General features: G+C 51.6%; 1 protein-coding gene across 8 annotated transcripts in view; it reads left to right on the forward strand.

The window, feature by feature from the left end:
• PLA2G4E (phospholipase A2 group IVE) overlaps positions 1 to 20104 on the forward strand; it is a 61410-nt gene that overhangs the window by 26825 nt on the left and 14481 nt on the right. For 3 of the 8 annotated variants that reach the window (XM_082735477.1, XM_082735476.1, XM_082735478.1), the window contains 6 exons: positions 6369 to 6441; positions 12676 to 12812; positions 14770 to 14901; positions 15704 to 15744; positions 18149 to 18191; positions 19297 to 19360. In XM_082735477.1, the coding sequence (XP_082591603.1) occupies positions 6390 to 6441; positions 12676 to 12812; positions 14770 to 14901; positions 15704 to 15744; positions 18149 to 18191; positions 19297 to 19360 (469 nt within the window). In that variant the 5' untranslated portion in view covers positions 6369 to 6389. Of the gene's footprint in view, positions 1 to 835; positions 948 to 6368; positions 6442 to 12675; positions 12813 to 14769; positions 14902 to 15703; positions 15745 to 18148; positions 18192 to 19296; positions 19361 to 20104 lie in introns of those variants that run through there. The other 5 variants (XM_082735481.1, XM_082735479.1, XM_082735482.1 and 2 more) reach the window with 3 other exon arrangements.

Genomic DNA, 20104 nt, shown 5'->3' on the forward strand with positions numbered 1-20104 from the left:
GTGTTCAGATCTCACCCTCAATTTCACAAAATCGCTTTAATATGTGGGCCAGAAAAGCCGGTTGTAGGGCCTCGGGCGATGGCTCAGGCAGGAAACTCCCAATGTACCTAGCCGGGCAGCCAAGCCAGCGAAGTCACCTTACCAGGCCCCTGAGTGAAGAAGCAGTGATCAGGCCAGAGATAGGGATCAGATGGGTGGAGCGGGAGCATCCTCTAAGCTGTCCTGAGATAGGCAGAGGCTGGGCACACCCTCTCTCCACCTGGCCTCCCAGGAGGGAGAGCTGGAGACACTTGCACTTGACCCTTTCCTCACCAAGGATTCAGGCAATTATTTTTTTCTTCTCCCTCTAACTTTGGGAACCCTGACCATCATCCCTGCCTCCCACGTGGTCCCTGCCCGCAGCTCCTGGGACCAAGGTGTGGGACTACATGGAGTTAGGAGGGGCGGTACTATTCCCCATACCTCTCCCTAGACGCCCAGAAGGGCATGACCTTGATAAGCTGAAGAGAGATGATTTATCCCAAATCATGGCTGGGCTAATCCTAAGGTTGTGAGGGTCCAGCATGCCCTTCTTGCCACCCGTTCCCTTGGACCACCAGGTGGTTCTGAGTTTCTGGGGGCAGCAGCCTGCTGACCTCAAGGGTTGAAGCCCCCTGCTGCTTCCTGCCTTTCCAAGATCTGAAGGCCTCAGGGCCCCTTGATACCAAGAGGTAGAGGCCCCCTCACCCCCCCATCCGCCTACCCACCATAACCCCTCCCCATGCAATCCCAGCAGAGAGGTATCCAGAGGGTGGAGCTCTGAGTCAGAATATAAATTCCCAATCTTGCCACCCAGCTGGAGAGCCGCCACGATGCTGCACAGACAGATGCCCGCCTGGCTCTCGCACTACCTACCAGACCTATGCCAAGCGGAAGATGGCAAGCCTTCAGCCCCCCGGGCCTCAGAGGTGAGGGAGCCGCACTGGGTAGGTGGGGCTGGAAGCTGAGCGCAGGAGGCAGGCACCGGGAGGGCCGTGAGTATTGTAGACGTATTGTAGAGTCCAGAGACATGGAGCATCTGGGCTTGGGCCGCCCTGACCTGGCACCTGGGGATGTGGCCTGGCCCGGATGGGGCTCCTGGGTGGATGGCCCAGCTAAGGGCCTGGTGTAGTGGTGTGGCTCAGGGCCTTCTGAGGCCAGGCCAGCACCCAGGTAGATGGTGCTCAGTACTGCCAAGGGTGGATCCATGCTAGCCTGTCCTAGCGGTGAGCCAGCATTGACCTTGTGGACATTCTAAACTGCCATGCTGTGTGAGTGTGTGGTGTGGTGTCTCAGAAGGATCAATGGCATTGCCAACCTTTCACATGGGCTGAGAAGCCCAGCTGGATCTGTGGTCAAGACTCCTGGGTCCGTCAGACTCCCCTTAGCCTCCTAGGGAGACCTTGGGTTCAAGGGTCAGGTTGCCAGCGCTCCAGACCAGCTCTGCCTCTGCTTTCCCATTTACTGCAAGCTTCCAGTTTGCCATTGGCACGACATGGTCAGGCCTGGCAGCAGCATCTTCTTCCTTGTTCTCCTCTATAGGCCCCTCCCCTAGCCCACACTGAATCAATGAGATGAGTGAGACCCCCAAAATATCTTGCCCTTTGGGGGTAGAAGGTGGAGACTCTGCTCAGACTCCCAATAGCCCAAGGAGGGGAGCTCCAAGTTTCATGGTGCCCGGTGCTCTGCTGTCCTGGCCAGGATAGGTGTTACCTCCTGGGGTGTCCCCACATTTCCCCACAGCTCTCAGGGGGCTGGAGAGCCTCTGGCCAGCACTTGTTCCTGCCTCCCTAGTCTGGTGGAGCCTCCGAACCTGGGCTGGGTGAGGGGAGAGCTTCCACAGAAGGGACAGAGCACCTTGAAGGGGGGTGTAGAGCAGCTGAGAAGTGTGCCTGTCCCTCTCAGGTCCCCAAGGCTCCATGACTCAGAGCTGGACTTCTTGCCCTGACCCCTCACCTCCCCTGTGTGATAAAAAAGGAGAACAGCCATGGTAGCTCCTCCTGGTCTGGGATGGTGCTCACACTAGCTGGGTCATGTCCTGAGGTCCTATGAAGTCCTCATCCCAATGGTGTCCTTTTAGGGAGAGCCCACACATCCTGGAAGCCACTGCCGGGCTGCTGGGAGCTCCGACACAGGTGTTGCAAGGAACCGGTGGGATGGATACACCCAGCTCCCTGGGGGGAGGAGGAGGTGGCCTCACCGGCCAGGCCTGCCCCAGAAGCCTTGGTGAGGGAGTTCCCACAGGCGCCCTCGGAGCTGTCTGCCCTCTCCTGTACCCCAGACCTTGTGGGCTGGTTTGGTTAGGGTCACACCCACCACTTCTGAAACCCCACGTGTCAGACCCCCTTCCCCTCTCCCCACTCCCGATGTGGGAGCCCGTTGGTGATAATTCTTCTGACAGATTTGTGGTGACAGCCAAACCTGGGGTGCAGGGAGAACCCTGAATTGGCCGCTGAGGGCTTACTCCTGCCTCTGCTATTAAGCAGTCCAGGGCATGACCAGGAGCAAGTTTTTAGCGGGTTTGGTTAATTCTCCGTGAGAGCCAGCCCCCAGGCGGATGGAACGCAGGCTACCCTGCGGTCAGGAAGATCTGCGCCCCAAGTCCTGGCCCTGCGGCTTCGGCGCTGGGTACAGGCGTGAGAAGCAGTATCTGTAGACCCAGGCTTCTCCACAAAGTAGGGATAAGAGCACCTTCCTTGGAGCGTGGCTGGGGTGCTACATGAGAACAAATGCGGTGCCCCCTGGGACGGGCTCAGGGCCGGGTGCGCTGGAGGAGGACAGAGAGTTGTGCTCCGTGACCCACACCAAGGTCCTATCTACGAAGCTGGGGGTGGGCGGGGTGGGGTGGGGTGGAGGGGCATCTGTTGAATTGCCTAATAGCCAGTCCTGAGAGTCAAAGAGTCACATCTTGTCCACAAGAGAAGGCAAGATCCCCCTCTTCTGAGTAGGTCTCAGGGGGAAGTAGGGTCCTGCAAGCTCCACCCCAGGAATCAAGGGGGGGGGGGCGGAGCCAGAGCCGCCTGAACAGTAGAGCCCTTTCTCCCACATGGCTTCCACGAAACCGCTCACACAGGCCCACCGTCCCTGCACAGCTGTACTTACTGGTTATTAATGCGCTGAATACATTTCTTTACTGTTTGCCCCACAGTTCCTGCCTTGAGCTCCAGCTCCCCTGGGTGCTCCCTGATCCTTACCCAGGACCCTGCAAGGCCCCCCATCAATGTCCATCCCAGCTCCAGGCGGCAGCCCAGCTGGCATGGTGCCCAGCCATGGCTGCTGTTCAGTAATTTTATTTTCACCCTGATAACCAGCCAAGGCAGCCCGTCCTAGGGTCAGGTTTGTTCAAGTCCTTAAAGTGTTTACCCTTACCACACTGTAAGCCACCCCGTAAACTTGGGATCTGTAATGTCCCCGGTTTCTGGTTCCCATCTGCACAGCCACAGACATTGGTACTTTGTTCCACTGGATCTTTCTACCATGTATCAGTTACCTCTGGGGCCATGAAGTTTTGCTTCTCTCCAGCACTCCTTCCATTGAGCTGGTTATAGCAAGAGTAAAACAGGTACATTCATTTTTATCCAAGACGGTCATTTTTTAAAGACCTGGGTGTCGCACTCATCTGGGCCCCAGACTCGAGTCCCATGTTCCCACCTCCTTCCTCCCAGCATGACCGCTCTGGGCTCTCTCTCTCGACACCCCTGCCAGGTTCTGTCTCCTTGCTGAAAAGATGTCAGAGTCCTTTGAGGAGTGCTTTGGAACTGGGTCTCTCCTGCAGATTCCTGAGCTAGAAGTTGTGATTTGAGACTCCAGGTAGACCACAGAGGAGCCTTCTCCTTCAAGAACCCTTAGGCTCTTGTGTGTGCTGGCTCTTTAAAAAAGAGCGAGATGGTGGAATATAGTGGCAGAAATATAGCTCATGAAAGCGTTCCAAGTAGAAGAACTATTAGAGTTTGGGGGTTATTTTAGAGTCTTGGGGGAATTCCCAGTGAAAAGAAGAATCTGTCAGGGAAATAGTTTCTAAGAGGAAAAGATGAAGGAGGAGGGGGTGGGGGGCAAGAGGCACCAGTCTTTGTGTTTAATGTTAATGCTCGGTTCCAAGTAAGGGGATACCATGGCTGTGGTTACACGCTCAGGCTGAAGAATAAAAATTGAATTCAAACTAGGGCTCCTCCGATTCTAGCTGAGGGCCCAACATCCAAGGACTCAGACTCAGATTCGCCATCTGTAAAGTGAGGCTAATAATAACTGCTCCGTGGGGGTGTTGTGAGGACTGAGCAAGATGGAATGTAGAGATTACACACACCACGCTTAGCACATGGCGGACGCTTGACAGGTTGCCGCTGAGGCGGTTGGCGCTGCTGAGGTAGAGTGGGAAGAGGTGGGCAGCCTCCCTGGACTTTTCCTGGAAGGCAGGGGGGACCTGGAGTGAGGTCCTAGCGGAAGCCGTGAGTTCTCATGCCCTTCCAAAGAAGACACATGGGGCGTCAGGGGGGTGCAGTCCAGCCCCTCCGGGAGGCAGGAGAAGCCCTTCAATGCTATGAAATGTCCCTGAGGACTGACTCTGGCCCGGGCTGAGGCCTTTGGCGGTCCCTTTGAACTCTTGTTGCCCTCTGAGAAAGTAGGCCAGTGGGAACAGGCTTTGCCACAGATGCTCTCACAGGTGAAACCTGACTCTCGCTTCCTCACCAGATCAGACCAGGACACTCACTCCTCGGGAAGGGGGAGTGAGAAATGAGGAGCCCACCCTGCTTAGAATGGGCCTGGCCAAAGACCCAGCCCTGTTTCCAGCCCTGGGGGAGGGTGGTGGGGAAGGGGGGAGAAGCGGTGTGCGTGGCCTTTGGCTGAGTCACACAGCTCCAAAGAGAATCCTGTGAGATCGTGTTACGGACTCTGAAGACAGCCTCACACCCACACCTTCGTGAGGTTGGCTATTTCAGAGCCAGCCTCACACGAAGGGATTCAGACCTATTTATAACTATAAACTATAAAGACTATTTATAACTATCAGTTTAGCTTCTGCTCTGATTCTGAGGCAGCTGATGGGGATTGAGGAGGAAGAGGCTCTAATTCTATCTCAGGGTCTATGGAGCAGCCCCACCTCTGGGTATTGTTCTGTTGTTGCTGCTTAGAATGGAGCTCTGGAAGAGGCTGGAAATACAGACATCAAAAGGGTGACAGTTCTCATGACAAGAAAAAAAGCTCATTGTCACCCTGTATGGTGATGGGTGTTAACTCCTTGTGGTAATCTTACTGCAGTATCTGTGTATATCAAATCATTACATTGTACACTTAAAATGAATACAATGTCATGTCACCGATATTTCAATTTAAAAAGATAGCAAAACCTCTGTCATAAAGGTCTTATGAAGATTTAAATATGTAAGAAAAGTGTCTGGCAAATAGTAAGTGTTCAGTAGGTGCTAGCTAGGTCTTATAGTATTATTACCTTTGACGATACCCAAAGCACATAAATGATCTGTGTACAGTCTGAGTTGAAAATCAAAATAATTATAACATTTATTTACTTTTTAAAAGATTTTATTTATTTATTTGAGAGAAAGAGAGCAAGAGAGAGAAAGAGAGATTGCATGCACAAGCAGAGGGGAGGGATAGAGGGAGAGGGAAAAGCAGACTCCCTGCTGAGCGGGGAGCCTGATGTGGGGCTCAATCCCAAGACCCTGAGATCATGACCCAAGCCAAAGGCAGACGCTTAACAACTGAGTCACCCAGGTGCCTCTAATTATAACCTTCAAAAAAACCCAAAAAACAAGAAAGTGATTATAGTGATCGTCTGAGTGGTGGGATGCTGGAGACTTTTCTTTTTCTTCATACTTTCATGTTTTTCCCAAAACCCCAATAATATTTTAAATAGAGAATTACATCCTCTTAAAAAGGCATAATGAGATTTTGACAGCATAGCGTGAACTGTGTGGAGTGTAAAAGGTTCTAGTTCAAAGGCCTCTGTAAATATGGTCATTTGGTCAGTGGGAGGGGTCCCAGGGCATCTGCCATGGGCACAGGCTAGGAGTGAATGGTAAACAGACTCCTCTAAGCCTGGGTAAAACTCTCAGGGAAGGGTCTTCAAATCCTGTGATTCAACCAGGAAAGGCATGAACAGAACAGGCCTGAAGCGGTCTCCTTGCAAGATGTGCTGGCTCATAGTGGGGGCAGGAGAAAGCCTCTCACCTCAGTGGCCTTGGGGGCCAGTGATATCCTCCGGAGCCCAGAAATGCACATTGGCAGGAGAGGCTTCTTGAGTCTGAGCAGTGGGAGCCTGTGACCAGCTTGAGCTGCTCTCTCTGTCAGCGTTGTCACCTGAAGACTGAGTACGCTATCCTCTCCATCCACAGGGCGGGCTGTCTCCATGCCACATGCTAACCGTGAAGGTCATCCGGATGAGAAATGTCCGACAGGCTGATAGGGGTGAGTATCCTGCCCTGTCTTTGCCTCCTCTGCTTGTGGGACCTGGCTGGAGACACATCGGAGATGTGCAAGGTGTGGGGGTGTGGGAGTGTGGGTGTGGGTGTGTGTGGGTGTGTCTGCTATACTCAGGTTGTATTTCAGACTTCGGGGTTTATATCATTTTTCCAGGTCCCTCCTCGCACCTATAGCCTTGGCACGATCAGCCCCTACAGTCTGCCTGGGTCTGAGAGCCCCGTTCACCTTACTCTCTCCTCCCCACTCCCCTAGCACCCACTTCCAGGGGCAGCAGCTTCTCCTACACTGGGAGAATGAGTTGGTGGGCCAGTAGAGGTGACGGAGAGGGAGAGGCCCATCTGTCAGCCTAGTCCTGGGGCCCCTTCTTGGTGTATGGCTCCTACACTGGGTTCTGGAGTTCATGGCAGAAGCTGCGCAGCACCAGCTCAGCAGCATAGCCGCATGGACTAGACAGTTTGATTCACCAGGGCTGGTTGTGCAGTGTTTTCTCGCAGATGTCACTTTGCCCTCGTCCCAAACCCCACTGCATTCCCAGGTTATGGAGGTCCTGGGAAGTCTCTGGCTTCAGTGAGAAATGAAGGCATCTGGGTGGCCAGGATGCTCTTCTGATGCTTATCTTTGGGAATTCGAGAAATCAGAAGAACCCAGATCCCCTTCCTATGCCACCCTCAAGTTGCCCCATCCAGAGAGAAGCTTGGACCTCAAGGAGGAGAAAGCTCTGTGTCAAGGCCCCATGGCTGAGGGCGTGTCCCCCATCACTGGTGACCACACAGGAATGGCCCAAGGGCCACCAAGGCTCCCCAGAGCTCATGATATTCGTACTGCACTCGCCCTGAGATTTAGGCTAGAGAGGTCCTGGGGTGATGAGGGGGTGGTGGTGCAGAGAAGGCAGAGAGCTATGATATCAAGAGTACATTTTTTTTTAGATTTTATTTTTATTTATTTATTTGAGAAAAAGAGAGCACACGAGAAGGGAGAAGGTCAGAGGGAGAAGCAGACTCCCTGCAGAGCTGGGAGCCCAACGCAGGACTCAATCCCTGGACTCTGGGATCACGACCTGAGCCAAAGGCAGTGGCTTAACCAACTGAGCCACCCAGGCGCCCCCCAAGTGTACATTTAAACAAGGGAGACATTGACACCCGAAGCGATTATAGACCAATAACAGGAGATGGCATTCTAACCTTGTCACTATAGAATTTAGAACTGGGGGCGCCTGTGTGGCTCAGTCAGTGAAACGGTTAAGCCTCTGACTCCTGCTTTGGGCTCAGGTCATGCTCCCCTGGTTGTGAGAGCCAAGCCTCATCAGGGTCAGGGTCTCAGGGTCAGGGTGTCAGGGTCAAGGTCCAGCTATGTGCTCAGCAGGGAGTCTGCTGGAGATTCTTTCCCTCCCTTTGCCTCCCTCTCTGTTCCACCTCCTGCTCATGCTTTCTCTCTCTCTCTCAAATAAATAAATAAATAGATAATAAATGAAATTTAAAAAAAAGTAAACTGGAGGAGGACACCGAAAGCCAGGAGTAGCTAAGGAAGGCCACTCTGAGGGCCTGGGATCTTGAGAGGGGCATAGTGTGAGCATCCGCAGGTCCTGGGAGCCTGATGTGGAGAAGAGGCCATCTTGAGGGAGGGAGAGAAGCCGCTGGGCATCTGGGAGCACCTGTGGGGGGAAGCTTGCTCCTCTGAACGACCTGAGGGTAGTGCTGATGCCCACTGGGTGGGTGAGGGCTGATAATTGCCTAGAGGTGGAAGTAATGTTTGATCCCAGGTCTGGTCCTTGGGGGGCGTGGTGGGGGGACGACAGGACAAGCAGGAAACAGAGGCTGGGGCCAGGCAGAGGAGGAACAGGGATCCAAGGGACAGGACAGCTGGGTTCCTGACGGGTTCCTGAGGAAGGGATTGTGTGATTTCCTGAGGCGAGTGGCAGACTGTGCTGGAGCACAGGTGGAAAGAGGCTGATGAACTTGGTGAGATGCTGTTGCCACAGTGCAGGCATGAGTGTGTAGGGCAGAAGAGGGAGGGCCCTGGGGCTGAGGGAAAGCCAAGGGGTGGGGAAGGACTCCAGCTGGGCCCCCTGGAGGACAAGTGTCCAGAGCCCATGCTGGCCAGTGTCCAGTTTGGGCCTGGCTTTGCCAGGGACTTCTCGGGTTTCTCGGGGCATCCCAGGCCACCGGTGAGTGATCTGAGGAGAAGTGTTCCCTGGGCAGGGCCTGTCCACCGCTTCTGCCTTCCTTGCCCATGCCATGGTGGGTCATTCGGATACTTCACTCACCCCTGGGCAACGGTCACCCACTCCCTGCGCCCCCAGGATACCTGCAACTTGCACACGCCCACAGCTGCCCTCCACTCCTGAGGTGTGTCTGTCCCAACCCTGCGGGTCATCCGGGCTGCACACTCTCGTGACATGCCTGCACCTGTGAGTGTAGACCTTCCCTTGGTCCAAGCTTCTTTCTTCTGTCTTCTCCTGCCACACCCATCCCCTGCATATCCCAGAGGTGAGAGGATGGGGCAACAGGCAGCCAACAGATGGGCTGAAGTCTGACCCACCGCCCGCCCTCTTCTTCCCTTTCCCCACAAGCCCCTCTGGCACACAGGCTGACTTTGGGAGGTTTCCAGGTTCCCCTTGTTGTTTATGTTGTTCTCATTTCCCCTGAGGAACAGGGCGGGAGGCATACATGGTGTCTAGGGGTGTCAGCCTGGGGCATGTTATGTGTAGACCCCACAGAGGACGCAGGCTGGACTCTGTTGCCACCTTGCCTGATGTGGTTGGCAACTATCCTGATGTCTTCTGGTTCCTAGATTACTCTTGCCCCAAACTGTTCTCTTCTAGCTTGGATCAAAAATGCGCTCCACTCTGGTTCAATCCTCTAGTGTGTGTCTGAGTTTCCCAAGATTTCAAGTAGCCTGAAAGGGACGAGACTCAGGAATCCACCCATTCCCGGGCTAGGACTGGATGGAGTAGACCTGGAAACCTCCCAGTGGCCAAGAGCTTTTATTCCTCTTGGGAAATTCAGGTTAAAACTCAAACCAGTACCCTAAGGGAGGCAAGGCAGATGTCTCCAGAGGTATTAGGAAGATAGTGTTCTCAGCATCTGTAGATCTCATTGAGTCATTCTTTGCCACCCACATTCTGGGAAAGGAGGCATGTCATTCAAATGACCAAGCCCTCTGTCACTTAAGAGGAACAAGGATTAGAACCATCAATGCCTAGGAAATCCCCTGCAGTCTCTGAAATCCTCAGAACTGGGTCAGCATTGCTTAACCATTCTTCATTGCCAGCATGCTGGTCACTCTCCTTCCAGTGAGAATATCCTCCAGGCCCCTACCAGCCTTGCTGTATCAAGTCACCTCTCTCCTCCCAGGATTTCCCCCTCCTTTGGCTGCTCTCTCCTTCCCAACCTTGTGGAGAGCAGTGGCACCAGTTCTCTTAGAAAGAACTGAAAAACCAATCAATGCTGGAAGTGTGGGTGTCTGAGCGATCCTGTCTCTTCCAGGAGTATTTGTATCTTACCTAGCGATTTAAGCCTTAGGCCAAAAATAATGAGATTTTATTCAATGGGCTTAATGGGAAAATTTTAGGCATGGACTGAAAATAGGAAAGGGATTTTAGAGGCAAAGGGGCCTCTACAGGGTTGATGAAATCATGCTAAGTAAATGGGTATAGAGTTGGCGGGGTCACTGCCTGCAGGCTCCTTCCTCTATACAGGAGGCAGACCTGAGAAGAATGTCTCAGGCTGAGACATTCTGGCAGGTGTCCAGAAAAAGCCAACAGAGGGGTCCCAGGAGATCCCTGAGGAGTCTCCCTATAGGCAGACGAGTCAGAGATCCAAGTTGCTTAGCTGTATCTGTGGTGACAGCCCAGAATTTGATGCAGTGCCCTCAAGCAGGAAGTTGGGCTTTTCCATTCAGTTCATTTATCCAACAAATGTTTAGTAAGTGCTAACACATGGTCTCCAGGCCCTCCCGGCATCCAGAGTGCAGTGGAGACAGGTGCTCTGACACGCACTGTGGTGGAGTGTAGCTAGTGCCCTGCCAAGAGAAGAGCAGCGACTCTAGGCTAGGAGCAGGGAGGGGCACCTGGCCAAGATGTGGGGACTCAGAGAAGCCTTCCAGCGGTGGTTCCTTCTGAAACCTGAAGGAGCTAGCCGAGGGAAGGGTGAGGCGAAAATGGAAGAGAACAGTGTTCTAGACAGAAGGAATGGCAAGACAGCATGGCACTCCTGAGACCCACAAATGACTGAGTTTGTCTGGAGTCTAGGGGGTGAGTACAAGCGCTGTATGTGCGTGCGCCTACGTGTGTGTTTGGTGGCAGAGCAGGGGCTGGGTGGTAGGGAGGATAGAAGGAGGAGGGCTGAGGCTGGGGAAGTGGGAGAGGTATTCATGTTGAGTGATGGGATTTTAAACTGGGAATAACACAGTCAGCTCTAAAAAGATCCTTCTGGTTTATTCTGAGAGAAAATATGAGAATAGGGCAAGACAGGAGCCAGGACGCCCAGTTGGGAAGCGGTCACAGAGGCGACGGTGGCCTGCATCAAGGCAGTGGTGGCGCAAGTGAGGTGTGGGTGGGCTGGAGAGGTCAACAGAGTAAAGTGACGTCACGTAAGAGCCAAGGATGGCACTTGAGGTCTGGCCTGGCCACCTGAATTGATGGCGAGGAGGAGCAGGTTGGGCATGGAGGGGATGGGTGGAGATGATGAGGTCATCATTTTCTTTAGATTCCTCTGGGTTTGGTCATTCTTTGTGTCTGGATTAAGCAATTATGAACTCTAAAATGCAGTGTCATCCTACCTTTATCGAGTGGGAGGAGGGCCATGTTTTCCAATTCACTGAATGTAAAGCCCTCAAAGATTAATCAGATATCGGAGATGAAATCAGAAGCTAGGGATGCTTATGATGCAAAACGTGGTTCTTAATTCTGTAATGTTCTCAGTGGGGTGACAAAGTAAAACTAGCCAGTCCAGGGGGACATCTTGGGTTTTACTCTCATAGGACATTACTACTAATAACTATGAACTAGTTTTGGTCAATCCTACTAGAACAAAACTCATATGTTCACACCAGCTCCACCATCGAGAGGATTCTCTGACACTGGAGACTGTGTTGACTTTTGCCATTTTCTACATATCTGGTGTGTACCCTGGGAGCACATTGCCAGGAGAGGGACTAGGGCAATCACATCCCCTCTTCCTCCCTCCTCCCAGGTAGAATGGAGGGAGCCAGGCTACCTGTTATTTTTTTTCACCCCATGCCTTCTGATGCTCCAGCCAGAGGACCTGAGAGGCCTTCATCTACTTTGGGAGGGACTTTTAAGTACAGAACCTTTGCCCCTTCCCCAGAGCACATCTAGCAACATCACCCTTGGGTCATTCAATTCAAATGAGGAAAAAAAAAAAAAAAAGTACATGGCCTCAGATGTGAGGGTTTCTTAAGTCACATGCCTTGTATTGGGAGACTAGTATAGGTATGAAGAACCTGGCTGGATGCAGTCAAGACACTAGTCTTATGTAAATGGTGGCCCCTGCTTCTAGATTCTCTTAAACTCTTATTCCACCCAAGCCCTTCCCCATTCTGGCCTCTGAGCAGACTCACAGCAGACTCTGACCCCCTGTTCTCAGCAGCCCTGAGGAAGAGCAGAGCCCTTCTTTGGTTTCCCTGGTACCTTGGGCTAAGGCAAGAGTTAAACTAGACTCTGTGGGATCTCATCCTCTAGATCTTCCATTGGCAGAGGAGAAATTCTATAGGTAGACTTTGTCCTAACCTAGCAGGTGATTGCTCAGAGAGCTGGGATGCTTCTGAAAAGAGCCAGAAGCCAGGACACCTGGATAGCTCAGTGGGTTAAGCCTCTGACTTCAGCTCAGGTCATGATCTCTGGGTCCTGGGATTGAGCCCCGCATTGGGCTCTCTGCCTGCCTCTCTGCCTACTTTGTGATCTCACTCTGTCAAATAAATATAAAAAAAAAAAAAAAAAAAAAAAAGAGCCAGAAGTCATCTGTGTCCATGAGAGTGATCAGTGGGACCTGAATCCCCCTGTGAGTTTTCTAGCCTATAGGCTGTGACCTTCTTGGGGGTTCTAGGACAAAGGTCTCTGAAGAGCCACCCATGAGTGAGGAGGGGAGACGAGGGCTTGTGCTGGAACTTGCCTGAAGTTTCCTTCTGACTCTATATTCTCCTCTCTGGACCTGGGTTGGTTCCCCACCCTTTCCTCCAACCCTTGTCTTCCTTGGACAGTGAGCCAGACAGACTGCTTTGTGAGCCTCTGGCTGCCCACTGCTTCTCGTGAGAGGTTGAGGACTAGGACCATCTCCAACTGCCCAAACCCAGAGTGGAATGAAACCTTCAGCTTCCAGATCCAGAGCCAAGTGAAGGTGAGACTCAGAGGATGCCTTGTGTCCGTCAGCCTTGCCTACATTTCTATTCCCTTCCATGATTGCTTGTCCTTCTGTTTGCTTATGTGTCCCTCTTATGTCTATTTGTCTTTCTTCCCACCTACTTCTCCTCCCAGTGACCCATCTTCCCACTCACCACTTCTTCATGAGGCCTGCCTCATGTTTGTCCCTCTGAGTCTACTTATCCTTCTACCTTCTTTCCTTTCTCTCTTGTCCTTCTACCTAATTGTTGCTAGAATTTGTGGTTCCTGCTGCAAAACCGAGCATGCTTGCCAAACATGGTCCAAGTAGGAGAATACGGGGAGGGGAAAGGCCATTCTATTCACTAGGTCTGAGGCCAGTCTAATTCTAGCCGGGGGGCTTTCCCTATCTTAACTCCTTTTTAGAAGGCTTTATTATTTCTAATTCCTTGAATGTCTATTCTTTCATTTGTTGGGCTACTGTTTCATGGTGTTGGCCTTTCTCAGATATATGGCAGTTCTCGTACTAGAGTATTCTCCTTTGAGCTTACTGAGCAGTATGTTTTTTGGGGTTTTTTTTTTTTTTTTTTTTTTTTGGCCTAATGTGGGGCTGAAACTCATGACCATGAGATCAAGCTGGGCCAAGATTAAGAGTCAGACACTTAACTGACTGAGCCATCCAGGTTCTCCCTCAGCAGAGTGCTCCTAAAACAAACTTGGTCCTCATCATAGGGGTATCAACACTAGTCTTGGGGCACTTGAGTCTTGATATCTCCAGCTTACTGCTTCCATATTTTAGGGTGATGCTTTATTTCTGGTTCATGATAAGTCCTTTTTTTCCTTTTAAGAAGGGCTTTGGGGGTGCCTGGTGGCACAGTTGGTTAAGTGTCTGACTCTTGATAACAACGTGGGTCATGATCTCTGGGTCATAGGACTGGATCCCATGTCAGGCTCCACGCTCAGCACAGGGTCTACTTGGGACTCTCTCTCCCTCTCCTTCTGCTGCCCCCTGAGCTCTCTCTCTCTCTAAAGATAAATAATTAAAACTTTTTTATATTTGTTACTATAAAAATATCTCTTATATTTGTGATTTTGGTGAGGTAGGGGGATTTTGACATGGGCTCAGTCTGCCATCTTGAAACCAGAATTTTGACTTCCTTTGTCTAAAGATCTGTGGGGCTGCTCATATGAATCAATGGGATTGCTCATATGAATCAATGGGACATGTCTGTTTTTCTAGTAATTACAAGGTCAACAGGTCTCATTCATCAAGGAACCCCCAGACCACCTTGTGTCCACCTGATAAAAACCAAAGAGTCAAACCCAGCCCTAACCTGCATCTCCCAGGTTCCTTGAAACAAGAGAACTCAAAGCTAATCCAAGTCATCCAAAACTGCTGACCTTATCATTCAGCCAGATGTCAGGGTAAATGCTCAACTTTGGGACTACCCATGAGACCTCTTTAGGGGCTGATGGATGGAGGGATAGAGTTCAAACACCTCACCCTAAGCCAACCAAGTATGAGAATCCCTGTAATCTGCCACATCACCCCCCTGGAGCATTAAGGTGTTAACTTCCCTGAATTGGTTTTTCTAGCATGTAATGGGCTGTCTTCAGCTCTGGGGTCCCAGTGCTGAACACAGTCTATGACTTGGCAAGGGTCCTGCTTTTCTGCCCTTCCATCATTCCCCCAGGTGAAATGATATCCCCCACACTTCACAGGTCCTTGTCAACCTTGCAAAATAACACAGTTCTCCAGGACAATCAGAGCTGAGGGTCAGGAAGTCTTCAGAAAGTTATAAAGGAGAGTTTAGACACGATCTCCCCCCTCCCGCCGAGTTCATCATTCTACAAATGTCTGTCATGCTTGAGCCGAGACCTCTGTGCTGTTCCACATCCCTGAGACCCACCTCCTTGCTAAGAAAATGGGTCCATGCAAGCACAGTAACCAGACTTGCACCCTCCTTTCTCCCCAGAACGTGCTAGAGCTGAGCGTCTGTGATGAAGACACACTGACACCAGATGACCATCTCTTGACAATCCTCTACGACCTCACCAAACTCTGCTTCCGAAAGAAAACCCATGTGAAGTTCCCACTCAACCCAGAGGTGGGTGCCGGTGTCCAGGCCCTCAGCGTCCTGTCTCATAAGGAAGAGCTGCTTATGTCTGGTGCTGCTCTTCGGGCTTCTCTCCATGTCACCAAGTCAGAAAACGACAGTACTGCTGGCTCAGTCCCAGTGTCAGGCTTACTAGCTGTGTGGCCTGGCAGGATGGATTTAATTCTTCTGCGCTCTTTTTCCTCATCTGTCCAATGGCAATGGTGATGCATACCTCGCAGGGTTGTTGTGACCCTGAAAAGGAAAAACCTAATTAAGGCCCCTAGCACTGTTCATGGTACAAAATGGAGATGGAGTAAGTATTGGTTCCCTTTTCTCCCCTAAGAGTCCTTCTGCTGAGATAGCCCAGGGGACGGAGGGCAGATGAGGATAAAGAAGGGTAAATCTGCAAATCAGAGAGAGTCAGAGCTGGACAAGACCAAGATGTTAATCAATTCAATCATTCAACAAATCCTTGACTTCCTACTATGGTCCAGACACTGTTCTGGGCCCTGGGGACACGGCAGAGGACAAGTCTCTCTGCTCTTGCCCGGCTTCCATTCTGGCAGGGAAATTAAGGTCCATGAAGCCACAACTTCCTGAAGTTACACAACAAGAGGTGTGAAGGAACAGATGAGGGAAGGGGACTCTGTCCTTTGGTGCTTGAGTCTCAGCTCTCCCTTGCCCCAGATGCTGAGCCCCTTGGGAAGGCAGGAGAGCAATGGCAAGCTGGGGGTAGAAGCTAAAGGGGCATGTCTGGGAACAGACAGGGGCAGCCCCAGTCACAGCTGCCTTCCCTTTATCCCCCTGGCAGGGCATGGAAGAGCTGGAAGTCGAGTTCCTGCTGGAGGAGAGGTGAGTAGACCCCATCCTCCAGGACCCCACCATGGTCCTAACCCCCCAGTGGCTCTGAGCAGGCATTTCAGAGCCTGGTCTGCTCTTGGGCTAACCTCCCTCTCCCACTCTCACCTCTGGCACCCCACACTGTGCCTCAGAGTCACTTGCGAGCTTCTAAATACTACAGGTGCCTGGGCCCTGCCCTGATCACCCTGTTCCACTAACATCAGTTTTGCTTCAGAGATCTAGAACTCTGGCCAAATTGCCTGCTTCAGCCCCTTGCATTCCTGAGAATGGCCTTTGGGAAGAATTTCTGCCCCATAGTGATGGGGCTTTGGAGAAGCCATGCTGAGAAAGAGGTCAGGAACAGGGGGTTTCCTCCTTGACCCTGAACTATTAAAACAAACTGCCCCAGGGTTACCTGGGTGGCTCAGTTGGTTATGTGTCTGCCTTCGACTCAGGTCATGATCTTGGGGTCCGGGGATGGAGCTCCATGAGCTCGGCAGGGAGTCTGTTTCTCCCTCTCCTTCAGCCCCTCCCCCGCTGTTCATGTGCTCTCTCAATCCTTTCTCTCTCGCTCTTGCTCTCAAATAAATAAAATCAAAAAACAAAACAAAACAAAACCTCCCCCAAACCCTGGTCTGAAACAGCCTGTCCCCTCTGCAGCCAGTTTCTAGAGCCTCATCAAGGAGATGCTCAGGCCCAACATGTGGGATTATTTCCTGTCAGTTTCAACTAGGAAAATGACCTGAGGTCCTGGAGATTTCACTATGCTGGGCACTGGAGTAGGATTGGGCCCCAGAGCTGAAAGATAGGAAAGAGAAGAGGACAAAGAGAGAAGGGGCGAGAGGGGAGAAGCCTGCCCAGGATACTAGTGTGTCTTATGACTGGGCAGCTGACTCCTCTCTGTGGTCCCCATAGCCCTGAGCCCCTGGACTCAGGATCAGCCTCAGGAAAAGGGGGAGGGTGAGAGGCAGGAGCTAGAACAAGAAAGCTTGTCAAACTCCATTCCGAAAGAGTCCTCTACCTAGGGGCATGTAGAACTCCTTGGGGTGCCTCATTTCCTACCAACCGCTGATTAACAAATTAAAATCAACTTTGTGTCCCATTGAAGAACATCAGGACTCTCTCCTCCAGTCCTTGATTCAACAAGACTTGGGGGGAAATTCCTTGTAGCTCGCAAAATGAAACACGTCGAAATTGGTAGGAAGAGTTGATCTGGAGACACAATCATCTTGGGCCTGATTTTGGCAAAGGGAGACTGTAGACTCCCATAGGCTAGTTGTAACCTTGAAGTCTTACATTCTTGACTTTATAATATGAAGGCATTTCATATGCACCAGGCCCCTCTCCGGCTAGATCAGAACTGTTTGTTAAAAGCATGAATTAAATACAGCACAGAAAGGGGAATGGGCTGTTTCTGCCACCAGAAATCTTTCCACCAGTTGCAGGTGGCAGGGTCAGCCTTTTCTAGCTACCTCTTTATCCTCATAGCTCCTTAAAGTTGTGCAGAAAGCACAGTTGGGTATCTGGCTGGGCATAAAGAATAGTTATCTCTCTCTCTCTTTTTTTTTTTTTAAGTTTTTATTTATTCATTTTATAGACAGAGATCACAAGTAGGCAGAGAGAGAGAGAGGGAAGCAGGCTCCCCACTGAGCAGAGAACCTGATACGGGGCTCGATCCCAGGACCATGACCGGAGCTGAAGGCAGAGGCTTAACCCGCTGAGCCACCCAGGCACCCCTAGGATAGTTATCTCTTTAAAAAAAAGAAAAAGTCAGGAGGTTCCTGGGTGGCTCAGTCAGTTAAGTGACTTCAGCTCAGGTCATTAACCCAGGGTCCTAGGTTTGAGCCCCAGATCAGGCTCTGCTCAGCGGGAACCTTCTTCTCCCCCTCCCTGCCACTCCCCCTGCTTGTACTCTCTCTCTGTCTGTCAAATAGATAAAACCTTTTAAAAAAGGAATAAAAATTTTTAAAAAGGAACTCTTCTTCCAACCTTTACATTTATTTTTTCATATTCTATTTAAAATGTATGCCACTTTTCGCCTTGACAATCCACAGATATAAGGTTGCTTTATTTTTTTTTTAATACTGTATTTATTCACTTGAGAGAGAGAGGACAAGCCAGCAGTGGGGTGGGGCAGAGGGAGAGGGAGAAGCAGGCTCCCCGCCGAGCAGGAAGCCTTCATGCAGGGCTCAGTCCCATGACCCCGAGATCATGACCTGAGCCAAAGGCAGGTAGATGCTTAACCAACTGAGCCACTCAGGCACTCTGTGATCTAAGATTTCTTGAGCCGTGATTTTTATAAGAATCAAGGAGACTCTGCTATCTCATTATTGCCCCGATTTAGGTTCTTTAACGCCTCTTGAGAAATCAGGCAAGAACGATATAACTGACCAGGAGTTCTCATTTTGTTTTCCAGTTCCTCTCCACCGGAGATCCTCATCACCAACGGCGTGCTGGTGGTAATTTGTCCTTCCAGGTTCCTGTAGCTCCAGAGGCCACACATGGCTGCTGCTCCCAGGAGAACAGAACCATGGGAGAGAGCACAGCCCACCCAAGCCCTTGTCCCAGAGCCTTCCAGGAGTCAGACTAACTGAAGCTGGCCAACGGGGACTTGGGTGGTGGGGTGGGGGCCGGGCCCCTGCTTCTGGGGAGGCAGGGGCTGGAACATCCATCCCATATCCCACAAGGATGACCCCTCCCCTTGGGAACCTCCCCAGTAAAAGCATCTCCCTGGAAGCAGCCTCCTCCCAGATTCAGCCTCCGTCCCATCCCCCCTGCCCCCCAACCCCAGCTCCAATTCCTCTACAAGTACAAACTCGGTGTTTTAAGATTGTCATAATTCAGCTCTGGTTCAGACATTTCAGCTAAATAAATGCATCTCAAGCCTCAGGATTCGAGGAGATCTCTCCCCCGCCCCCGAAATCAGTCTTTGGGAGACTGTGGTAAAAGAATCTGACTTTTAGAAGACTATTCTGTTGGGAGTTCTCATTCCAAAGCCCCAAAAGAGGAACGTTCCCTCTTTTTATTTTGGACCAATCCCGCAGCTTCCATCCCTGACGTGTAGCTGAGAACATGACTCCTGGTATATAGAAAGCATATAGCCTAGATTTTTGAAGACAGCTTCATTTTCTTTTTTTTTTTTCTTTTCCCTCAAGATTTAAAAAAAAAATTCTTTTCTTTTTTTCTTTTGTTATTTATTTGACAGAGAGAGAGAGAGAAAGATCAATCACAAGTAGGCAGAGAGGCAGGCAGAGAGAGAGAGAGGAGGAAGCAGGCTCCCCGCTGAGCAGAGGGCCCGATGCGGGGCTCCATCCCAGGACCCTGGGATCATAAACTGAGCAGAAGGCAGAGGCTTAACCCACTGAGCCACCCAGGTGCCCCAGGACAACTTCATTTTCAAATACTGCATCTCTTAATGAGATTTTCTGGGTTCAGAAAATGTGGTTGGCACACCATGGTTCCCGGGAGCAGGCCCCAAATCAGACCAGCGCTGTATTTGTCCCCGGGTTCATCTCCTCCATTTGGCAGCCAGCGCTCAGACGGACCCCACTTCCTTTGTTTCAGTCTCGACAAGTCTCCCGCCTGGAGGTTCATGCAGAGTGTAGGAGGCAGAAGAAGAGGAGGAAAAGTGAGTCTTTTGACTTCCTCTGGGAAGTCAGTGTTTCTTCCCACAGCTATCCTGTGCTGCATCCTGATTGAGCTTGGCCATCGCTCCTCGGGGTCACCTCCCCCTCAGGGGTCATGAACCCCTGGCCTCCCTGCCACTCTATAGGGAGCATGCTCTTCCAGGCACCCATGGGACCCTCAGCACCTGGGCCAGGGCCAGGGTCAGCGGCACAGCACAGCCCTCTCTGCCCACACGGGTTGACCCTGCACGCCTGGTCTGCTGCAGTGGTCTTCCTCAGGGCAGGTCGGCACTGACAACCCCCACGCCCCCTTCTAGCTGTGCCCCTTCCTCACAGAGGGTCCTAGCATTTCATGGCCAGCAGGGACCTAAGAGATCCACAGTTACAAGCTGCTTCTGCTTACCATTCCATTCCATCTCAGTCATGCAAAGCTTCCAGCCCTGTCCCAAGAGAGGAGAGCAGCGTAGCTGCCCAGACATGGGAGAGGGAAGGAGGAAGAAGCCGCACCCCCAAACTGGCGGTATGGAGAGGGCCTGTCTTCGATGCAGGGCACCTCCTGGAGAAGCAGAATCTGGGAGGACCAGTCCAGGGAACTCAGCATCTCGAGGCCTGCTGGGGACCTTCTTTGTCCTCATCATACACAGCCACACTAAATACAGATTCTTGGGCCCTGCCCAGCCTTACAGAATGAGACTTGGAAGCCTTTTAATCTGTGCCCTAGATGCTTCTGAATCCCTGCCCCCAGG

The sequence above is a fragment of the Mustela nivalis genome (assembly GCF_964662115.1).
Source record: "Mustela nivalis genome assembly, chromosome: 6".
Lineage (NCBI taxonomy): Eukaryota > Metazoa > Chordata > Mammalia > Carnivora > Mustelidae > Mustela > Mustela nivalis.